At 40.4% G+C, this 24,801-nt stretch overlaps 1 protein-coding gene across 3 annotated transcripts in view; it reads right to left on the bottom strand.

Moving 5' to 3' along the window:
- ALKAL1 (ALK and LTK ligand 1) overlaps window positions 1-23,504 on the bottom strand; it is a 78,462-nt gene extending 54,958 nt beyond the window's left edge. The window contains exons 1-2 of one of the 3 annotated variants that reach the window (XM_072151923.1): window positions 23,403-23,504; window positions 731-1,023 (exon numbers count right to left, since the gene is read on the bottom strand). In XM_072151923.1, the coding sequence (XP_072008024.1) occupies window positions 731-1,007 (277 nt within the window). In that variant the 5' untranslated portion in view covers window positions 1,008-1,023; window positions 23,403-23,504. Of the gene's footprint in view, window positions 1-730; window positions 1,387-2,260; window positions 2,385-23,402 lie in introns of those variants that run through there. The other 2 variants (XM_072151922.1, XM_072151921.1) reach the window with 2 other exon arrangements.
- Between the last annotated feature and the right edge of the window lie 1,297 nt (window positions 23,505-24,801).

Here is a 24,801-nt window from a genome sequence, read left to right as displayed (position 1 = left end):
GTTTTTGGAAGCAACAAAATCGTATGAAATATGAAAATCATATATGTGACATTTAAAAAAAATATTTTACATTGTTTCAATGTTTATGCTGCATGAATAAGTATTCCATACTCCAACCATCATCAATGTTAAATTGATAGTAGCTGAAAAATCATAAGACTTGTCTGATAAGACTCTTTTTGGAAGGACATCATAGGAACAGTTGGCAAATGAAATCCTACATTGAAGAATATGCTCTGTAATGGCTTTTTAGAACTACAAGGACCCCTTGTCTTCCTGACTACCACTCCACAAGATAAACATTTACAAATCTAGTGTGACAATTGTAACCACAATACTTAACCTGAACAACACAATCCCTCTTTCAGCAGACATATGACTATTTATCAACCCAGCAAGAACAGTTGCTTTTGTGATGTCTCTGAAATGTCAATGTGTTTGATCAGATGATGGTGTTAGGTTACTGTAAACCGTCTATGCATTCATCTATTCTTTCACAGACAATGTGGAAATAATTCTCATTGCACCCAGCAGTGTGAAGATCCAGCAGATAGCCAGGGATGAACCCAAGCCTCATCCCAGCATGAAATCTCCTCTAAAGCGATTACAGAGACTCTGGAGGGAGATAAAACTACTAGCTCTCTTATGGATTGGATTAGACTTGGTATCAACTTGGTGATTTCCCTGTGTATCATTAATGGGAGAGGCAGAAATCAGGAGAGGGGCTTACCTGAAGGTCTCTTGCTGATGGTCCTTGGAGAAGACCTCTCCCTGGAGGACAGTCTATGGTGGCCACCACGCTCTGCAGAGTAAGCAGTCCCATCGTTGTACCGCCTTGTGATGACTTTGCCACTTTCTCTGCTAGTGCTACTGTCCCCAATGACCTGCACAATAAGATCTAGAAGAGTTCTCTCTCTTGCTTGGGCTTCACTGATGCCCTGAACAGACGAGGTGACCAGAAGTAAGGAGATGGCCAGTACTGCCTGCCATTTCCTCGCCCTCAGCATCTCTCCCTTTGCGATCCTGGGGAAGAGAGAGGGATGAAGACAGGGGTTACACATGCTGACTTGTGCCCTTCATCATCTTCGGACTGCTCATGGTGATCTTGGTCAACACAGGACCCTTGTAGAAGAACTTCAAGCAGTCGGGAGAGTAGTGAAGAAATGCAAAGCACAGGAGTCTGGAGGAGGCTCAGGATCTGCTGCTGCTGATAGTAACTACTGCTAACTTGCCATTAATGATCAAACAATCCACACTCATCCCTTTCTCCAACTGTTATAATCCATCCAACTAGCTCACACTCCTCCCAGGGCACAGCAACTAATAGCAGCATGTCAGTGACTAGCCTCCCTAATTGAGTGGCCAGACTCTCCACCCTCCAGGCTGCCTCTCATCCCACATCTTCCAGGGCACATTTATAACTCCGGATTAGAAAAGGTATTAACAATGCAGAACAGATAATACAATCCTGGCTTTGTTTGGGATTTACTTAGCTTTCTTCTGGATCATTATTGCTGGGTTTATGAAGACAAATGTAAAACAAAACTGCAACTCACAAAGTCTGCACAGCACTTGTCTGGGACTAGTGCAATGCTAAATCTGGCTGTTTAATGTGCAGATACATTTTATACCTGGTTTACTCTGAAACATGTGCAATACATTCACTCCGCAGTTTACATGGGACTAATAGTCCGTACAAGTCTCCTGGGTAAGTAACTTGACTTGCAGGGACTTGTAGTTCCACATCTTGTATGTACATCTTACTGAATACATTTCAGCTCCCAAAAACTTCTTTCAATCTTGTACCAAACTTATATACATATATATATGTATATATATATATATATATATATATATATATATGTATTCTGCTTATACTTACTGGATATACTAAGAACTGGTTAAGTATGCTGTCTGTAAGCTGACCTAAAAAGACTGGAATCTACCGGTGCAGATGTTTTACAATATACTGGATGAAGTGTATCAATGTTCAATAAATCTTAGAAATGTCTACAATGTATCGTTGTATTCAGAATATTGTACTTTGTGTATTAATGCATGAATATTGTATGTATACTACATGATTATATACTATAAGGGTTCTTCATACAGCACTATACAAATGAAAGAAAGAAAGAAAGAAAGAAAGAAAGAAAGAAAGAAAGAAAGAAAGAAAGAAAGAAAAGACATGAAAAAGAAGAGAGAATAAAAGCAATAAATAAAAAGAGAGTAAGGTAATGCCAGATGTTCTGTAGCTTACCCTGGTGAGCTGGACTTATTCCCAACACTGATGTAAGGTTTGCAGGCTATGCCAAGTGCAGGTTATAGTGAGAGTATCTTTTGATATCCATACACCTGTCTTATATATACTTTCTCTAGGTGGCTGCTCAGGCTAATAGTATTGACTTTAGGTGGGTGGCAGGTAATGAAAACATCTTTGGTAATTCATTCTTTGAGTCACCATGGCTCTTCCTGGCATACAGTATCACCATCCCCCCTTCCCAATGGATAGTAATTGAGAGCCATCTATTAGACTGACTCACATATATTTGTGAATTAGATTCTCCCTTTAGATCAGGAAATGCCTGTTAATAAAGCTGACAGCATCAGACAGAATTTAGTACTTCTGGGGATTCACTTAGAATGACAACAAAAGAAGGAAGAAAATCTATTCCTCCCCTGAGACTTTTTGAAAAATGCAGACAAGTGCTACATCTTACCATGTAAACAAATGGACCATATACATCACTGCTGATGAAGAAGACACCAAGACACTGACTAATACCGTGTTAGGTTACATCAGTGTCTCACATTAAGTCATTATTAAATTGGGGAGAGCTTAATTACAATTAATGATTTTTTTTTACATACTGTAATGTAATTCACAGCAAATATGATCCATTGCTAGTAAATCTTTCATTATAACTTTTTGATTGTAACTATTATATGGATACATATAGTCAATTTTCATACAATGTGTTTTGGAATCCCCCCCACACGGGATATATATATATTTATATTCCAACTTTTTTAGCACCTTTTCCTTAATTTGTTGATTACAGTTGGAGTATTAATACTCCTATGGACCCCGGGCTATACAGATATTGTGGCCCCCTCCAGTTTCAGGTTTTAAAATACATAAGTACACCCTGCTACCCCTGTTCCCCTGCTATTTTATGTCTTCTATAGTTACCAGTCAAATATTAAAAAAGCATCCACACCCAAATCAAAAATTGCTGACAACAATGATAACTATTGATAACACCTCCACACTACACATGCATCTAGCAATTTACAGGTGAAGGATCTTCTCCATCAGATACAGGAATTCATGATGACTTTCCCCAGCCATGACTTATTGCTGGAATTTGGTGTCTTCATCTCCGTGTGGCACATCTCCACACTGCACCACTAAAAATTTGGCAGTCATTTGCAGTTTAGTGTCCCATGCAGGATAACGCTGTGCTCCTAGCTTATATGTAATCCACACAACTCAACTGACATACTGTGCCCCTGCATATAACAATAGTCTGTGGCTAAAGCATGTACTATAAACAACCCAAATAAATGATCATATAGTATCCTCACCAATTTACTGTATGTTTTGCTAGATTAAAATATACAGTAATTCATTAATTATCCTACTTATAGTCCCTCCTAATTAATTATAATAATGCATTTAATCTCCCCAATTTAATATTTAATATATAGCTTCCTTCTAAACACAGCAATAGAACAATCTTCAAAATTATGTAAATATATATATATATATATATATATATATATATATATATATACACTCACTGTCCACTTTATTAGGTACACCATGCTAATTACGGGTTGGACCCCCTTTTGCCTTCAGAACTGCCTCAATTCTTCGTGGCATAGATTCAACAAGGTGCTGGAAGCATTCCTCAAAGATTTTGGTCCATATTGACATGATGGCATCACACAGTTGCCGCAGATTTGTCGGCTGCACATCCATGATGCGAATCTCCCGTTCCACCACATCCCAAAGATGTTCTATTGGATTGAGATCTGGTGACTGTGGAGGTCATTTGAGTACAGTGAACTCATTGTCATGTTCAAGAAACCAGTCTGAGATGATTCCAGCTTTATGACATGGCGCATTATCCTGCTGAAAGTAGCCATCAGATGTTGGGTACATTGTGGTCATAAAGGGATGGACATGGTCAGCAACAATACTCAGGTAGGCTGTGGCATTGCAACGATGCTCAATTGGTACCATGGGGCCCAAAGAGTGCCAAGAAAATATTCCCCACACCATGACACCACCACCACCAGCCTGAACCGTTGATACAAGGCAGGATGGATCCATGCTTTCATGTTGTTGACGCCAAATGCTGACCCTACCATCCGAATGTCGCAGCAGAAATCGAGACTCATCAGACCAGGCAACATTTTTCCAATCTTCTACTGTCCAATTTCGATGAGTTTGTGCAAATTGTAGCCTCAGTTTCCTGCTCTTAGCTGAAAGGAGTAGCACCCGTTGTGGTCTTCTGCTGCTGTAGCCCATCTGCCTCAAAGTTCGACGTACTGTGCGTTCAGAGATGCTCTTCTGTCTACCTTGGTTGTAACGGGTGGCGATTTGAGTCACTGTTGCCTTTCTATCAGTTTGAACCGTCTGCCCATTCTCCTCTGACATCAACAAGGCATTTCCGCCCACAGAACTGCCACTCACTGGATGTTTTTTCTTTTTTGGACCATTCTCTGTAAACCCTAGAGATGGTTGTGCGTGAAAATCCCAGTAGATTAGCAGTTTCTGAAATACTCAGACCAGCCCTTCTGGCACCAACAATCATGCCACGTTCAAAGGCACTCAAATCACCTTTCTTCCCCATACTGATGCTCGGTTTGAAGTGCAGGAGATTGTCTTGACCATGTCTACATGCCTAAATGCACTGAGTTGCCGCCATGTGATTGGCTGATTAAAAATTAAGTGTTAACGAGCAGTTAGACAGGTGTACCTAATAAAGTGGCCGGTGAGTGTGTATATATATATATATATATATATATATATATATATATATATTGTTCCCCTGAATTATATTCTATGCAATACACCTTAATTAATATAGAAGACCCTCAAGGGGTTTGGCCACTTTTCAAAAAGTCTGCTCCATTCGACTCATAAATATACCTTTACCTTTGCCTTCTTTGAGAGCTTCAGCCTTCTCCTGTTCTCACCATGCTGCCCTTTGCATACATAGACAAATTTCTGTTTCTAAATCCTGCTGCCCATCCTAATGGCGTCACCCACTGTGTCTCTTTTTCTCACAGTCTGTTTGACAGACACAGGGAAAGGGGACGGGGGAGACCAGGATGATGAGTCATAATCTCCTGCTGCAGCTCCTTCTGTTCATCAGTGCTAAGAAAATGTAAACAAAGATCCACAGAGGGTTTGCAAACAACCCCCCCGCCAAAAATAAGACCTAGTGCAATTTTATTCAAGCTTAGAAATACAAGGCCTCCCATGAAACTAGACCTAGCAGCAGCCATTGCTACAGCTTTCCGCAAGCCATTCATTAGTATTAGTAGATCATTTAGGTACTGTTAGAGGTTGTGACATGGGTGAAGAATTCATGGGATACAATCACTGGCAGTTGTGCAGCAAATCTGCTACGAGCAGGATACCTGGACAAGAAGGGGTCATTGAAGGAAAGTGCTATTGCTAAACATGATTGGGGCCAATGATTCCAATAGACATGGAGTCACAAGAAATTCAGCATGAAATTCAGAGTTTGCAGAGATATAGGGATGTTGGAAAAATTGTTGATGTGATGTCTTAATATTGCTTTTTGTTGATAAATACAGGGATTGTAAAATAATGAGATTATTGTACACTTAAATAGAGACACAAGAAATTCTTGATAGGCTGGCTATATTAATGTTTTTGATGACATGTCTACAGTGGGTTTATAATGAAGATTTTTTGTTCAAAAAAATAGCAAGGAGCAAAAATAATATAAGACATTGTCTTATTTTCAGGGAAACGGGATGTATATACATATAGCCCATAATTTATGTGCAATGGGTACAGAAAGTATTCAGACCCCTTTGCATGTTTTAATCTTTGTCTCATTGCAACCAATTGGCAAGATCAAAACAGTTAAAATTAAATGTAATAAAAAAGAAAAAATGAAATATCACATGGGCACAAGTATTCAGCCCCTTTGCTCAGTGTTGAGTAGAAGCACCTTATGAGCTAGTACGGCCATGGGTCTTCTTGGGAATGATGCCACAAGTTTGTCTCACCTGGATTTTTGGATTCTCTGCCATTCTTCCTTGCAGATCCTCTTCCAGTTCCCTCCGGTTGCATGGTGAACGTTGGTGGAAGCCATTTGCAAAGGCCAGTTAACCCCTTAAGGAAGCAGCGATTTTGCACATTAAGGATCAGCCCTTTTTTAAAAAATCTGACAGTGTCTCTTTGAGTCATAATAACTTTTTGACACTTATCAAACTTATTTTGAGATTGTTTACTTGTGACACATTGTACTTTATATAAGTAGTATAATTTTGCTGATTGGTCAGGTTTTTGGCGGTAAAAATTCAATTTTTTCAAAAAAATGTGAAAAAATGCCATACCACAAATTTTATTTTGTAAAAACTTTTGCCATTTGTCTCCATTTGCATTATATTTTTACTTTTGCTTATTTTTTTTTACAAATTTTAAAAGGTTTATAGTTTTAGTAGCAAGTTCTCAAATTGCATGCACTACTACCTGGTGTGCACTACTATATCCTCCCCACACTGTATGCACAACAACCTCCTCCACACAGCGTGCACTACTAGATCCTCGGCACTCCCCGTGGACTACTACATCCTCTGCATAAGGCGTGAACTACTACCTCCTCCACACATCGTGTGCACTACTCCTACTTCTACTATCACAATGCACTTACAAGTGTGGTTGAGGGGGAAGGGAAAACTGACAATGGGGGACAAAACGCAAGGAAAAACAGATGGTGGTGGGAATATATCGGACGTGAGCACTTCCTGGTTCTCTGACATCATCCTGTCCCACGACAGGGTGATGAGTGTCAGTGGCCTGGTGGGGATCACAAGGCAACACCCACCAATTTGAGTGATCCTGCGATGTCCATCCTTGAAACTGGCCAGTCAATGTAAGTCATGATACGATCGGTCATGACTAAGATCAGTCGTGATACGATCGGTCACAACTCAGATCCGTCATGGCATGATCTGTCTTTACTGAGATCAGTCATGAAATGATCGGTCATGACTTACACCACTGTAATTGGCCAGTCTGCATTGAATGGCCAGTTTCAAGGATGAACATCGCAGGATCAATCAAATCCCCACCCGCCACTGACACTCGTCAACCTGTCGTGGGACAGGATGATGTCAGAGAAACAGGAAGCGCTCGCGTCCGATATATCAGATGCAGAGCGCTAAGTTAGTGCAGAGTGCTATGAAGTTAAAAATAGTCACAGAGTTGTTCTGGAGCCACTGTTTTGTTATTTTAGCAGTGTGCTTAGGGTCATCGTCTTGTTGGAAGGTGAACCTTCAGCCCAATCTAAGGTCCAGAGCACTCTGGAAGAGGTTTTCATCCAGGATATCTCCGTACTTGGCCGCATTCATCTTTCCTTCAATTGCAGCCAGTCATCCTGTCCCTGCAGCTGAAAAACACCCCCATAGCATGATGCGGCCACCACCATGTATCACTGTTGGGATTGCATTTGGATGAGTGGTGCCTGGTTTTCTCCACACATACCATTAGAATTAACACCAAAAAGTTCAATCTTTATCTCATCAGATTAGAGAATCATATTTCTCATAGTCTGGGAGTACTTCAAGGGTTTTTTTTTTGCAAACTATATGCAGCTTTCATATGTCTTGCACTGAGGAGAGACTTCCGTCAGCACTCTGCTATAAAGCTCTGATTAGTGGAGGGCTGCAATTGACTGTGGAACTTTCTCCCCTCTCCCTACTGCATCTTTAGACCTCAGACACAGTGATATTGGGATTCTTCTTTACCTCTCTCACCAAGGCTCTTCTCCCACGATTGCTTAGTTTGGCTGGACGGCTAGGTTAATGAAGAGTTGTGGTCATCCCAAACTTATTCCATTTGAGTGCTGCAAAAATTATTTTGTAAACTTGGCCAGATCTGTGCCTTGCAACAATTTTGTCTCTTAGCTCCTAGGGCAGTTCCTTAGACCTTATGATTCCCATGTGTTTTGACATGGACTGTGAGGTGAGTGCCTTTCCTAATCAAGTCCAATCAGTTTAAATAAACACATTTGGACTCCAATGAAGGACTAGAACCATCCCAAGAAAGAAGAGAAGGAAACAGACAGCATGTGAGTTAAATATGAATGTCACGGGAAAGGGTCTGAATACCTATGACCATGTGATATTTCAGTTTTTCTTGTTTAGAAAATTAGCAAAAATATCTACATTTCTGTTTTTTTCACTCAAGACGGGGTCCAGACTGCACATTAATGAGCAAGAAATAACATTTTTGATCATGAAATGAAACAAAGAGCAAGGGCCTGAATACTTTCAGTACCCGCTGTAATTAGAAATGAGCGAGCGATAAGCTTGATGGTCGTTCAAGTATTAGCATACTCGAAATGGCTCGTTGCTCGGACGAGTATTTCGCCCGCTCGAGAACTGCTCGAGTCAATGCAAATTGTCTTCTGATAAGAAGACATTGCAGATGTTTCTGTACATCTGCTAACTTATCAGAAGACACGTGTGCCGAACTGTGTTCATCACAATAGTAAGTGAAAAACAATGGGGGTCATTTACTAAGGGCCCGATTCGCGTTTTCTCGACCTGTTACCCGAATATTTCCGTTTTGCGATGATTTTCCCTCTATTGCCCTGGGGTTTTGGCGCACGCGATCGGATTGTGGGGCATCGGCACTGGTATGCACACGACGGAAATCAGGGGGTGTGGCCAAACGATAACCCGCCGGATTCGAAGAAACCGCCGCATTTTAAAAAAAAAAGTGTTGCGGGACACGCGCTCACCTTCACCAACTATAGGATGGTGCACTCCAGCGGACCTCGGAGGAACTTCAGCGCAGCAGCTACATCTGGTGGACGTCGGAGGAACTGCCTTAGTGAATCGCCAGAAGACCCGAATCCACCGCACAAAACACGCTGCTGGATCGCGAATGGCCCTGGTAAGTAAATCTGCCCCAATATGTGTGAAGAACACATTGCAGATGTATGGAAACAGAAGATATTATTTTAATAAAATGACACATTGAAAAATGCTCGAGTCTCCCATTGACTTCAATGGGGCTCGTTATTCGAAACGAGCACTCGAGCATCGGCAAAAGTTTGTTTCGAATAACGAGCACTCGAGCATTTTAGTGCTCGCTCATCTCTACCTGTAATGTATTTATTTATAAAGAGAGCACATTAATTGTTTTACAGTCCCTCTTCGATATTCATCCCCCTCTAAGTTATTTGCAGGCACCCATGTACAACACCCAATTAATTTAATCATAAACTGTCCAACATAAATCGCCCCCCATGTATTTACTTGCAGTCCCACGTATCCTCACATATTTTTTTGTAATCTACAGCCTAATTTATATTGTAGCCCCCTAGCTCTTTCCCTTAATTTATTTTATTGCAAGCCCCCTTATACACATCAAATATATCTAGTCTTACAACACCCCCTTAACTGTGGCCATCCTAAAAAACTTTTGGTAGCTCTGTACTTTTGGTTGTTGACCACCAAAAATACTCCTTTAATAATCAACCAATGGTTGATCTTATCAGCTTCCTTGAATTACCACCAATCCTTAAAGGGCATCTCTCAGATCTCCAATCATATGCATCCTTAACACAAGGTCTGAATTTTAAGCCTCTCTTCAGAAAAATCTTTGTCCAAAATACATAGAAAACCTTGGGGCTACCTCTTTTGCCAGTTTTACTGGGAACACAGTACATTTCTTAGGCTCATTTTAAAGTGCTGCAGGAGAGGGTGGTCTGGACCATGTGACCCCCTACCCATGGTGCATGAAAATACTAATTTGCAAATACATATAAATTTCTATTTCTCAGAACACGGAGGTGAGCTTATGCTACACATATCACCATTAAGGTCATTTGTTTATGTTGTATGTGACCTAGGAGACTGCTTTTGTGTATATCAGTTAAAAAGACGTAGAGTGACCCTTGTGTAGTGACTTAAATAGTCTGCGTGGTCATTTCACATTAGGGAGCTATTCATTATCATTTTTTATTGACATTCATGTCTCTGTGTTGGCTTGGACTCTGCATGCCAACAGAAACTACACCTTTAACAAGAATACTTCTGTATGCAGTAGAGCCGCATTTCTTCTTCCATTTCCTCTCCAGGCGCAAAATGTTAACCTTCTGATAACCAACTGATCAGTGGTGGGATCCCCTTGGATCAAGAAAAAGGTAACTGTTATACACTAAATGAATAGAGTGGCTGGTAGAGTATACACATTGCCTATACAGTCACTGTCTATCAGAGTACTGCACTCCATCAGTGCCATAGAGAAATAGCAGATAATAGGTCTATATAGCTCATTTTTTGACCCACTGTTCTATTTATTAGGCTCATCAGATCCACGTTCTTGTTATCAAACACCGATCACCAAGTTAGAAAAATTGTTGGACTGAAGAACCTCTTTAAATATCCCTGATGATTGCTGAATCAAAGAGATATATGATGCACAAGGTTCCTGCTTCGCCGATATGTAGCAGAACCGATAAACAGTGACGGCCCTGCTACATATCGGTGGGAGCAGGAATTGTGAGTATCATGTGTACACGATGTAAGAAATTCCATCTCTGGCATTGTGGTCAGTCTGTGACATAGCACTTTCCACATTCTGCGATCATGCACGGATCATAGCAAGTGTATTTTAGCCCTAATATGTAGTAATAACGGTTATTAGTTTTAATAGTGATAAATGGGTTTGTTTACCTCCTGCCTATTGTGTTGTATTTTAGTCAGTTTGCCAATAACATAATAAATATATTAGCGATCAATATCTTAATAACTTGCCAAAAAAATCTTTTTACTTTATTACTTTTGGTTTTGGAAATTATTATCCCTTTGTGTACCGTCATGCAACTGTTACAAAATGTTTTCTTATATTTTTGCCCTCCGGTTTTCAATATCATTTCCATGTTACAGTCATCACTTCCATCAACATTGAGAAGATTTTTCTCTTTCACAAGTATCTGCTCATCTCTTCCAAGTTGATCATTAAGGAGAAAATTGTCAATACTTTCTTTTACTAACTCCATCACCTAAACCCTCTGAGCGTATTTATTGCTCTTCCACCTACACACCGAAACAATAGAGAACATCTCTGAGCAAGCTCCCACGCACACATACAGAATGAGTGGTCAGAGTACCACCAGCCCACAGGTGACAGACCATTTACTAGGAGAGAAAGCATAGTAGACCCGTTGTCCCTCAGTGGGTTGTAAGACTTGTACATATTTCAGCCCTGTGTCATCACAGCATCAGTCCATTCAGTTAATACTTTCTATAGATCATCCTAGAACTGCGGAATGACACCTTTCCCCAATAATTGCAACAGTTTATTGTGAATCACAGACGTCAGTTTGATGTAGAAGATCTATTCTTGCTAAATAATGAACCATGTGGATATCATTTTCTAAGTCTTCTGACAGAAATATCGTCCCTGGCTTAACACTTGCTTTTGATCTGTGAAAATATTCGCAAATAACATATATTAACTTCAGAACCACAATTATTTCAAATTATTTTATTTTCCTTTCCGGAGGGCAGGAGTAACACACAAAGAAAAATGAAAACAAAATTTCCTGTTTACTTAAGTCTATGTACATTACTTTTTAGGTAATATATAAAGGACACTGATTATTTTAGGTATGTTCATGCAGCAAAGAGCAAAACAAATGAAAGAGTTATATCTAGTAAAAAAAAGTTAGTTGATATATATACACAAAATAATGCACTACAAAAATGATTTAAGATATATGAAAGTATGATGGAGGTAGTAGGTAACAAACTAAGGCACATTAGTTAGGAGAAATGGAAAAAAGTATTATGTAAACTGGAAAAAACATAGTGGGATAGTATATTTAGAAGAAGAGGTGAGTGGACCCAAATTTTCAGTTAGGGTACGGGGTAATCCTGTGTAACCCCAACATATTGTCGGATTGGTGGCCATGCAGCCAATTAGCCAAATTGATGCTCCTAACTACTATCCATGTGATCAGTCAGTGTTGTCTCCGCTGAGCACACCCAAACTCCAGACCTGATATGGAAGTTCTATTTAGAAATTTTGGTGGGTATCAGGGAATCATAATGATAAATGGGTTATCCGGGTATAAAAATTTTACTGAGGGCCGGGCTGGGGAGGGCTATTTAAAAATAACAAACATGTACTTACCTCCTCTGGCCCCGCTGATGTCCCGTGCCGTGGTCCGTCTCATCTGTGTGGCGGTTTGTTTACAGGGGCGCACAGGGGGCTTCCAGCCGGCCGGAAGATCCCATCCAACACCATCTCCCAGCGTTTACAATGCTGAGAGATAGGGACGGATGGGAGGAGCCGGCCACATTGCAGACCGGAAGTTCCCTGCGCGCCTCTTCTGTGCCCCTGTAAACAAACCCCTTTAAGGTATATGGGTCACATTGGAAAAAAAATGAAAAAAGTACTAGACAGACTGGGATAATATATTTAGATGTAGAGATGAGCGGACCCCAACTTTCAGTTAGGATCTGGGGTTTAGGTGAACCCTGAGTGACCCCAACATATTGCCAGATTGGTGGCCATGCAGCTGATCCGGCAAATTGAGCCTCCTAGCTACTAGCCATAATTGTGATTGCTCAGGGGTGTCTCCACTGGATGCACCTGAACCCCAGACCCAAACTGGAAGTTTTGATTTAATCATCTCTATTTAGTTTCGATTTCTGTGGGTATCGGGGGAATCATAATTACAGGAGGACACAATTGAACATTCTATAAAGAATATAGTAGACTCCAGAACTGCTATTCAGGGCAGGTTTAAGAAAGGAATTACAGTCAGAGAGATGCTCCCAGGACCATGCTGACATTATCTACATGTTATGGAACTGGTGATCAATGAATTTTGGAACAAAATGTATGAAAAAATGAAATCAAATGTTCCTATTTACCTGCTTTTTAATATCCTTTTAAGGTATATGGGTCTCATGCAGATGATAGAGGCGAGAGCTGATTTTAAACTTCAGTTCTTAGGACAGCTCGAGATTATTAGATACTGGAAGGGTACTAAGAAACCAGATTTGCGGATCTGCAGAGTTTTCGTCATAATAAATGTACCTCCCTCTCTTTCTTCCATGGACCCCATTAGGAGGGTTGGTAGTGGTATGAGCTATAAATAGAATTATAGTCTCCTGTTAGCACTGAGGATATCCCTTAGATGCCTCTGAATATAACCGTCAAATTTAAAAGGGAACCTATCATCACATTTTCACAAATACAGCTCGTTACAGGTTTCTATGGAGACCTATTAACATTATGCTATATTTCCTGGCATCAGAGAAGGCTTGAGCAATGGAAGTAACTCAGGAATATGCAGGTTTTCACTGGACACAAGTAGTGAAGTTGGTCCCACGTCAAGTGAGTTGCATAAAGGTTTACAAACTGAATTATTAACATTGCAGCCAAGGAAAGAATCATTTAGGGACAAGGGCAATGCATTTTTATCATAGTTTTTAATTGAGTATTTATTTTGGGTGGGTTAATTTGCCTGACAGGTTCTCTTTAATAATGTGCCATTTGTGTAAGAAGAACGCAGCAACCTTGGCAGCACAGGCAACAATATAGAGCAGGCAAGCATGTTACTACTTGGAAACCCTTGTCAACAAAAAAATTAAGCTAACACATTGAAATTTTCATAGATAATATCGCCAATTGTCAGTTGTGTATGATGACACGCAATTCGTGAAGCGTTCCATATTTTACAGCATTGATCAGTGTCAGATGTATCAACTGTGTCAGACTCATAGAGAATTGTCAAGTGTCTATCTAGTATTAGAAGTAAAGGCCAGATTGGAAATTCCAGGAATTTTTGACTTTTAAAACTCTAAATATAAAAAAAGGGAAATGGATTTAACAGTACTCTTCTGGAAGCAGGGGTTATTACAGGTGCACCGTAACTTGGGTCCTTCAAAAAAATAGTAAAAAAAAAAAAATTCTAATAAAATTAAAAGAAGCTCAAGTCACTCTCTATTCCTATCATGGAAATAAACCTAAAATAACACACATAAACATACAGCATAAATATACAGTTAGTCCTGCTCCCAAATGCCAGATCTATCAAAATAATTGATCATGCCATTTAGTCAATCCCGTAACAGAAAACATGTCCAAATGTCTGCATCAGTACTAAAACTTTATAAAAAAAAATTATAAGAAGGTCAAATATTTTCCATACTAGTCACTCGTGCGAAAAATTACACCTTAGCCAGGTCCAGGCAAAGAGCGCGTTCATTGTGTGCAAAAGACCTAAGAGCCATAAAAGCAGAGCCCATAAAAAACAAGCCATTTAGAATTTTTTAAAAACCCTGTAATTTAGTTTCATAAAGTTTTCAAAAAGAATCTACAAGAAATCTGAAGTATACTTTTTCCTAATAAACATACATAAACATCAAAACAAATGTCTGCAAATGTCAAACGACAAAAATTGAATGGTAATTGTCTTTTATATATAAATTATATCAAAAGCCAAAATTGCTGTTTTATGTCTCTTTACTTCTATACCTTCTCCAACAACAAAAAAGATGAAGATGCGACAGCACCCAAGGAGCATGTAAGTATCATAAATTGACAAATGTCTATAGCTCCCTACGCCACAATTTGGTGTACAAAGGTTGGGAGCAGTATATATCTGTGTATTATTAGGACATGAGGAGGGCCTTTAGCTTTCCTGTGCAAATGTTATATTGTTTTACATATATTTAATTACAGGAATATGACATTTATTGTGGGTCTGACAAATTTAATGGCCAACTACCCCTATGCAAAAACATGCTTTCATAATTTTTAATAATAAATTATTCACCAAAGTAGCCATCTTAATAATTTGCTTTTGAGGGTGCATTCCCACGTTCCGGCACTGGGGTGACAACTCATGGAGTGCTTTGAACAGCGGCACCAGAGCTCTACTGCCCCTGTACCTTCTTGTTGCACTAATTTTGTCATAACATGAATGATAGAGTAGAAGTGCAGACCTCAACGCAACTTTGTATAATGGCTTCCAGCAAAGCATGCCCTATTAGTTTTCTATGAACCATTCCATAAAGCAGTGTAAGCGATGTCATAATAGAAATGGCAGCAGATGTAGCAATAATACACAGAAATGAAGAATGCTGATTCCAAAAACTAATTATTTCATCTGTTTATTACTGTTTGTACATTTCATCTTATCGCTTGGCAACCTTTATTAAAAATCACTTTGTCTCCTAAGATATCTTTTAGTTTTGTAAAAAAGAAACCTTTTAGAGGTGGAAAACACAAGATGACTAACTAGAAAAAGTCCAAGCGAGCCGTTTCTATAACAAACCCTAGATTAGCAGTTGTAGCTTTTGTAAACAGGTCTAAAATAGCGCACGTCAAAATACCCTGATTGTGCAGCAAACAGAGCCCTCTGCTAACAGTGGTAGTAGCATCCATAAACAGTGCCATAGTAGCATCCATAAATAGTGTCCACCTTGTCAGTGTCTAACTGTGCTATTTTAGTAATCCTAACACAGAAATCAGTACCTTGTGATTTCAGGTAGAGCAGTGACAATTACAGTTCGGGATACTGGGGAGTATGGCAAAGCAATGTAGAGACATGTTTTTGTGGAAATCCTGCTACACCTCTCATTAGACACACATATTGACTATATAATTAAAGGGGGATTCCCTCAAAGACAAGTTTCTTATATGTACTCAGGATAACAAAATAACACATTCTCTAATTTACTATTATTAACAAAAATACAGCATTTAACAAATATAAGTTTTTTTTTTTCTCTCTCCACCGGATCTAGGAGGGGGGGGGGGGGGGTGGGAGGGAGGGAGGGGAGGCAAGTTATGTAATGACTTGTGCACAAACGTAGATACGTGGATATGATATGTAATTCCATGGGATACGTGTTTTGTTGAATTTTTGCATGTATATGAAAAAGATGACGCATAATCACAATTGGAAAGAATGTTTTAGTATTGGAATAGGCACAGTAAAAAAAATATGGATGTAAATTTTTAAAGATTTTGTAAAAGGTAGAAGGTTAACTTCTAAATATTGTAAAATTTTTCATTAACCCATGGATGTAACCTTTTATATTTTGTATATTTTGCATAATAAAGTTTACTTATAAAAAAAAAAATATATAAGTCCAGCCTGTGTCTATCAGTCCTGGTGTACATTTCAGTTTCCCCTTGACACGATCCTGTAACTTCTGAATTAGGGTCGGGCCGCCATCTTCGATTCCTGTATGACAGCGTGGAGCTGAGATTTCTGTCTCTCTCTACTCTGTGCCTGTAGCCATAATCCCTGATACTCACTGATCACTTCCTTCCAGGAGATCGTGAGCAGAGAGAGAGAGGATGCAAACTACAAGGAGATAATTGATCTGGGGGAAGAGGGAGGCAGGCACATATCTGTGAGAACAGAGATTGAGCAGTGCTGACAGTGTAAAAGTCTCTCAGCCTCTCTCTGTCATGCCTCTGAGTAATAGGTATCTCATGCATCTCATCATCTCTTATCTGTCTCATCTCTCTTTTTCTATGTGTCAGTGTGTTAGTACAATGTCAGAAGCCAGATGATGTACCTGTACCCTGATAATGTATCTCCACAGAACCAGATGGATCATAATGTGTCTGCTTAGAGAGTCCCTACCCACACTCTGGAATCTTACAGTGACCAGCCTAGGGAGTGACAGGAGCTAAAGCAGCAATAAAACATCAGTAAACAGCGGTAAAATTGTAAAGTAATGGGTTAAAATGCGCTTTATTGTGTTAACATCACTAGGGGATTGAGATTTGAGAATCTTCTTTCATGGGAAAACCCCTTTAGGGCTATGTTCACACGATGTATGCCCTCCCTATCGTAGCACGGCGGCATACATCAGCGGCAGGGAGAGGAGGAGGGGGAGAGAGCCCCTCACCCCGCCCCTCCCCAAAGAGTAACATAGGGCCCAGCACCATACACCCTCGAAAGATAGGACATGTGCGGCACCATACCACTCCCGTATGGCGCCGTGAAGCCATTGTGGTGTATGGGGGACTTATATACGCCGTATATATGTCGGCCGTATATACATCCCCCTTATGTTCGTGTGAATGTAACCTAAGGAAAAGAGGGAGAAACTCCAGACCACCAACCTTGACTGTTTTCTAGTCAGCACGATCAGGGGTTGGCTGGATCTAACAGACCATAATACCAAGAAGACTCCATCTATCGCTGTGCAACAAAACCAACTAACTTCAACTCTGCAGTGATGGAGTTAGGCCTCAGTGGTGATTCTGATTGCATGGTATGTGTCACGGCCGTACTCATGATCCTTGGTACGGATCGCGGGTAAACCCATGCCCTACTGTGTGGCGCAGTGTTCCCCTGGCCCGGACTTACCTGTCCTGGCTCCTGGCTGTGCTTCAGTTCCATCTAGGCCGTGCTCCTGCTGCCTAACTAGGCCGTGCGCGTACCCGCTCCCTAGGGCGTGCACGCCGGCTCTTTAAGATTTAAAGGGCCAGCATCCACCTGATTGGAGCTCCCTAATCTGGCTCCACTTTATAATCCGGCACCTCCCTTCACTCCCCGCCGGATCTTCTCCTAGGATCTCCTATGGTTTCCATGCCAGGATTCCCTAAGCCATTCCTGAGGAAGAGAAAGCCATCCAGCGTTCCCATGTGCTCCAGCATTCCCATATGCTCCTGTGTTCCTCGGTGTTCTCTTCTCCAGCGTTTCCAGGGTTCCTCCGTGTTCCTGTCTCCAGCATTTCCAGTTTTCCCCCGTGTTCCTGTCTCCAGCATTACCAGTGTATCTCTGTGTGCTCCTGCCATCCTGTGTCAAGTCTTCAGTTTGCCTCTGTGCTTCCTGCTGTACCATTCAGGGTTCCTGTCCAACTGTGTCTCCAGCTACTAGTCCCTATGCTAATGTTTCCTGCATCCTGCCTTGGCTGCCACTGCGGGCCTAGTCGCACCCGTGGAACGACCTGGTGGCACCCCACCACAGCAAGACCATCCCGCTTTGCGGTGGGCTCTGGCGGAGTCCAGGTGCCACTTAAACTCCGGTCCCGGGTTGCGCCTAGTACCATCATCATCTCCCGCAGTGGTCCAGTGGGTCCACCAGTCCACAGACTCCTCCTTCCGGACTCTTGCCACAGAGACTTTCCTTCCCTGGTACTCCCAAGTACCTTCCTCTGTCTGTGTACCGTTACAGTATGTATGCACTGCGCAGGCATTGGCCTATCTAAAATAAAAGCATTCTACTGCAGCATCCTTGGGTTCCCTTACTCCACTTGAGAAGGATAGACTAGTGCCATTCCCTCCTGCTATCAGAGCTATACTATTTGCACCACTTTTCTTTATCCAGCAAATACAGGGGCATGCAGAAGTGAAGCTATTCCTGCATAGTACTTCCACAGCAGAAATGAACACAGGGGTATATATTAAGCTCTTATCACAAGGTTATCACAAGCTCTTATAGATAAAGTTGTGGAGTATATTAAGAACTACTTTAAGCATTAACTAAGCTCTAAGAGGCTGAAGGTTAAGAAGTTTGGATGTTAAATGCCAGAACTGGTTACTGGTGAGGACTCCTAAGCAAAATTTGAAGAACCCTACTCACTAATGACACTAATGACAGAATTGCCCAACAACCCTATCATGCCTATCATGCACAACTAACAAATATCATGTAAACCAACACAATCAAGGGCAAGATGATAGATTTTCAAAATTTTCTTTGCCATGCTGTACATAATGTCCAAGGAAGCTTGGATACTTATCCTATACCCTTTCTACCTCAATACCTTTAGATATTGGGTGCCCTTGTCATGGCCCACTTCATGCAGACCATTACATAGATTAAGGACAAGTCTAATTTGGTGTCTGATCTGAGGGTACATATGTAATTAAGTATGGTTTCTATTTTTATGGAGACTGTTGTTTTCAGCAGGTGTTAATCTTTCCATGTACAATCCAAATTTATCCTGAGGTCTCGAATTTATGGTCTATATATAATCATGCCTGATGTCTATATTTTGGAGTGCAGTCTGAAGATATTGTAAGTTCTGTTTTTATTTGGAAGATTTTACATATCTTGGGTTCCCTTGCATCTGATGTTTTATTAATTTTGAGGTGTGATGAAAGGTGTAAGCACTGCTTGTGTTCAATGACAATTTATAGTTGCTTATCACAGTTCTTCTCAGAATTTGAGAAAAACACAGAGCAGATGCTTTGCCATATACTTGGCCTTATCTAAAGCAACGAGGATGATTTAAGGGTGCTGCTTCCTGCACCCATTTTAATCATTTGACCTGCTGGCAAAAGAGAAGCCATAATTATTTCTAGACTGGCGCAAATTAAGACTGCCATGGGACCTGGGCTTTAAAATATTCTAGCCTCTACAGGTTCGGAAATTCAATTCCTACATACGGTACTAAAATCAAGCACCTTGGGGAATGGAGGATGTGTCCCTTATCCCTGCTTCTAGAGGATCATTTTGTGTTTTGAGAGCAGCAACAGATGTACAAGGATTTCATTGGCTAAAGGTCCTTCTGAGTATAAAATTTGATGACTGGTTTGGGTGACCATGGGCCCCCTCAAAGTTTTGAACCCTGGGCTACCGCCCAAACTGCTCCACTGCTGTTATTATCCACTACTGATTCAATTCTTTTTTTGATTCTTTTAATTTTAAGGTAATGGTCTAAATTCTAGTAGATCTGATAAGAACGTTTTTTTCCATCTTACTTTGATCACTTCACCACCTAGCTTAACAACTATTAATGAGCAGAGGTTTGAGTCAAGCCAGAAGTTTGGGTTGAGGTTAGGTGGTGGTGCTTGTGCACCACAATTTCCCAGAAGATCTCTTACCTACTAACAACCCTTTTCAAAAAAAGTGTGAGAATGCAAGTTCCAAAAATGTTTCATATGCAATATGTTTAGCACACACAGTTGTGTGATAATATACACTCACCGACCACTTTATTAGGTACACCTGTCCAACTGCTCGTTAACACTTAATTTCTAATCAGCCAATCACATGGCGGCAACTCAGTGCATTTAGGCATGTAGACATGGTCAAGACAATCTCCTGCAGTTCAAACCGAGCATCAGTATGGGGAAGAAAGGTGATTTGAGGCCTTTGAACGTGGCATGGTTGTTGGTGCCAGAAGGTCTGGTCTGAGTATTTCAGAAACTGCTGATCTACTGGGATTTTCACACACAACCATCTCTAGGGTTTACAGAGAATGGTCCGAAAAAGAAAAAACATCCAGTGAGCGGCAGTTCTGTGGGTGGAAATGCCTTGTTGATGCCAGAGGTCAGAGGAGAATGGGCAGACTGGTTCGAGCTGATAGGAAGGCAACAGTGACTCAAATTGCCACCAGTTACAACCAAGGTAGGCAGAAGAGCATCTCTGAATGCACAGTACGTCGAACTTTGAGGCAGATGGGCTACAGCAGCAGAAGACCACACCGGGTGCCACTCCTTTCAGCTAAGAACCGGAAACTGAGGCTACAATTTGCACAAGCTCATCAAAATTGGACAGTAGAAGATTGGAAAAGACGTTGCCTGGTCTGATGAGTCTCGATTTCTGCTGCGACATTCAGATGGTAGGGTCAGAATTTGGCGTCAACAACATGAAAGCGTGGATCCATCCTGCCTTGTATCAATGGTTCAGGCTAGTGGTGGTGGTGTCATGGTGTGGGGAATATTTTCTTGGCCCTCTTTGGGCTCCTTGGTACCAATTGAGCATCGTTGCAACGCCACAGCCTACCTGTGTATTGTTGCTGACCATGTTCATCCCTTTATGACCACAATGTACCCAACATCTGATGGCTACTTTCAGCAGGATAATGCGCCATGTCATAAAGCTGGAATCATCTCAGACTGGTTTCTTGTACATGACAATGAGGTCACTGTACTCAAATGGCCTCCACAGTCACCAGATCTCAATCCAATAGAGCATCTTTGGGATGTGGTGGAACGGGAGATTCGCATCATGGATGTGCAGCCGACAAATCTGCGGCAACTGTGTGATGCCATCATGTCAATATGGACCAAAATCTCTGAGGAGCTTCCAGCACCTTGTTGAATCTATGCCACGAAGAATTGAGGCAGTTCTGATGGCAAAAGGGGGTCCAACCCATTACTAGCATGGTGTACCTAATAAAGTGGCCGGTGAGTGTATATGACTTTCTTTATGCTTTGCTTAAAAGGCATGAAACAGCATCCCTAATGTTTTTACTGAAACTTTGCTATTCTGTGGATAGAAGATAAATGATTGTAATGAAAAAAATTGTAATTTGCCAATGTCCTCCCAAAATATCTATGAGAAAAGATTTTTAGATTTTAACATAAATTTAGCCTCTCACAGTTGCCACTCCCTACTGATATTTCATCATCCAAAATTCAGTCTGGATGGAATGATGTGAACTGTACGGTTTATGTCATCTGATCTATAGTTTGGGTTCGTTAAGGTCACAGACCTACTATATATTTTCTAATATGTGAATGATTCTAGTTATGCATGAATTGTATCACTGTTACCAGCATAACTGGATTTTCCTCGGCTAAATCAGATGTGTTTTTTATGTTTCTATGTTCATCATTTGACAGTAACAGACTGTATGTCTTGGGAAACATATTCCATGCAACAAACGGCCATCACTACAATAGATTAGATTCTCTTAGATCAGTGATGGCTAACCTATGGCACTGGTGCCAGAGGTGGCACTCGAAGCCCTTTCTGTGGGCACCCAGGCCATCACCAGAGATGACTCCAGGTATCTTCCTACAGTCCCAGACAGCCCAGGACTTGCTGTGCACAGATATATTTTAAAGTGACAGCTCTACCTGGGACTATTTTCTGCTTTATTGGTGTCCTCAGAGCACTGGTATCAATGAAAGCTGTGACAGAGAAGGGAGTATAAATCACTAATTAAATTTCTGTGTTGGCACTTTGCGATAAATAAGCGGGTCTGTGTTGTAGTTTGGGCACTCGGTCTCTAAAACGTTTGCCATCACTGTCTTAGATGAATGAATTAATTTTCATCAGGTCATACAGAACTGACTTCAAATCCACTTCTAGCATATCAGACACTAAGAGTTGACACAATAGAATATCTAGGGTCTAAAAGCAAGAAGAAATCATACTAAAAGCATATTTATAATGTTAATATAAGTTATTGTATGACTGCTAAATACTAATGTTAATGCTATCTTTTTGCACTCACGGAAATAGGTTAAAATAAGAGAATATTGGTATATGGTATATGTTTTCAAACGTAAAATATAACACTGCAATTAAAAAGTTATCCAAGTGTTTTGCTATAAAACAAACAACATTAACGAAAATCTACCATCATGGTATCTAATAATTTAGTGCCCCAGAATTTAGTAAAACTTTTATCTGATGCATATGCAAATTATCTGAAGAGGCTTGGACGTGGAGTAGCCTCGCATTGAGTGAGAACTACGGCTCCTCCATGCCCCAGTAGCCTCTTTGAATCCCTCCTATCCTCCTGTCTTCAGCGCTCAGGCAGGAGGGTAGGAAAGATTCAAAGAGGCTACAGGGGCGTAGAGTTGCCGTAGAGTCTACTCATTCCGAGGCTGCTCCACGCCCCATTAGCCTCTTCAGATAATTTGCATTTATCAGATAAAAGTTTTACAAAGTTCTGGGACACTAAAGTATTAGGTAACAAAGGATTGGGTTGCAATCCAATAGATGAACCTGGTAGGTTTTCTTTTTTAGCGCTTATTTCCTCCATCCATTTAAAGCTGCACCTCTAGTTGACCCTTGTCTCTAATTTGTTTGGAGGTGTCTTCTTTTTTTGTGACAGCAGGTCGATTTCTCTTTGACTAATCCCTTTGTTCTCTCAATATATAAGTTAGCGCCAGAAGTGTATGGCAGCGGCGGAAGGGGAGAGCTGGACTTCAGCTTTGAGCTCTCTGCCTCTGTGACTGCTGATAATTTATTTCTCACTTCATAGTAGATTTTCTGGATGATGCCGTACCATGAAAGAAACATGATCTGGAAGGTGTTGGGCTGCTTGAAGACATAGTGTGAACTATCAGGTCAATTTCTGGTGAGATGTTCACATTAATGCTGGACAACCCATAAGAATTTGTTGTACTCAATACAAAATTAAATTTCCACATATTGCAAGCCACTTACTGTACTGTTCAACTCTTCTTCATTTATTTCTCAGGGCCAATCTAACTATTCCCACTTGTATCCCAGAACAGCGGAATCGAATACTGTCTTCATCGGGAATATGTGTCCTATTAGAAGAGAAGATTTTATGTGTATAAACCCTTTTCTCATATTCCATAAAATGTATTCTTCCAAAAACTTTTTTTGGAATGGCTTTATGGCCTTTTAGAAAGGAATTTTCCAGGGGCCATGATTACTGGTTGGCATTGAAGGCTACACTGTGTGTTATGTTACAGAATAATTGTGTGCTACTGTGAAGATAACTGCTTAGCCTGGGCTTTATTATATGTGGAATTTATCATTATTATAGGAAGTAACATGTAATATTACTAAAATAAAAATTCAAGGTTCCTCAAAGTAGCAAACAACTTGACCATACATGAAGACGTTTGGGATGTTGTCATACCCTGGATACTTAATTATGTTTCCAATATAGACAGTTGAACAACCTGAAAGGTATTTGTAATAGACTTACTACAAAATGGGCCGATATTCTTCCCTTATTGTTATTCTGAAAATCAAATTAAATGGTTACCATGTCATAATGCTTTGCGTAGAGCCAGTATGAGCTTTTGCCCATATGGTGGATTTACTTGGTCAAAAATTTATCATGAGGCACCTTTAGAACAAAAAAAGGTCAAGCAGAAATCGGGGCTGCTCAACCTTTGATCCTGGCACCATTATTCTTACAGAAGGAATTGGCCATGTAGCATGAAATCTTATAAATCTTACAGCCACATTGTATGGAAGAATACTGCGGAAAGGTGAAATAGTTTTTATTAACTATATAACTTTATCAATCCACTTATTAACCCTTTGATGGCCCATAACTTACCATTTTCATCACCTCAAACTTTATTTGAAGATAAAGGTAAGAACAAATTTGGAATTTTGATTAGAAGCTATTATTATTATTATTATTATTATTATTATGTTTCCTTTGTAAAAAAAAAAAACATTTTTTTATTTTTCTTTGTATTTTTACCTTTTTTCGGAAAAACTCAACTTCAATCATCTATCCAGGACAGGACTGGAACTAAAGTTTGATTTTTGAAAGCTATCATAAATCTAGTGTACCATTACAGAGGTTGTAACCTCTTAATCATTTGTTCTCTTCCTACCATGACCCTGAAGACAGCAGGAAATGAAGTGCTTTCACATAAGCCATGGGGCACTCATTTTACAGAGCTTTTGACTTTTTTTCACCGCTACTGTATCATGATGAATCCTCCAGATACTGTGTGAAATAATAAATTATTAATTCAGCAGGGCTAAAAGGATACCTGCAGATGGGGTGCAGCAAAGTAAATGCTGTCATTCAGTAAATTGTGGATGTCTTAAAGGGATTTTCAGTAAAAAA

Source organism: Engystomops pustulosus, chromosome 5, assembly GCF_040894005.1.
Source record: "Engystomops pustulosus chromosome 5, aEngPut4.maternal, whole genome shotgun sequence".
NCBI classification, from domain to species: Eukaryota; Metazoa; Chordata; class Amphibia; order Anura; family Leptodactylidae; genus Engystomops; species Engystomops pustulosus.
The sequence above is the reverse complement of the archived record's forward strand: the minus strand, read 5'-3'. Positions and strand labels throughout refer to the sequence as shown.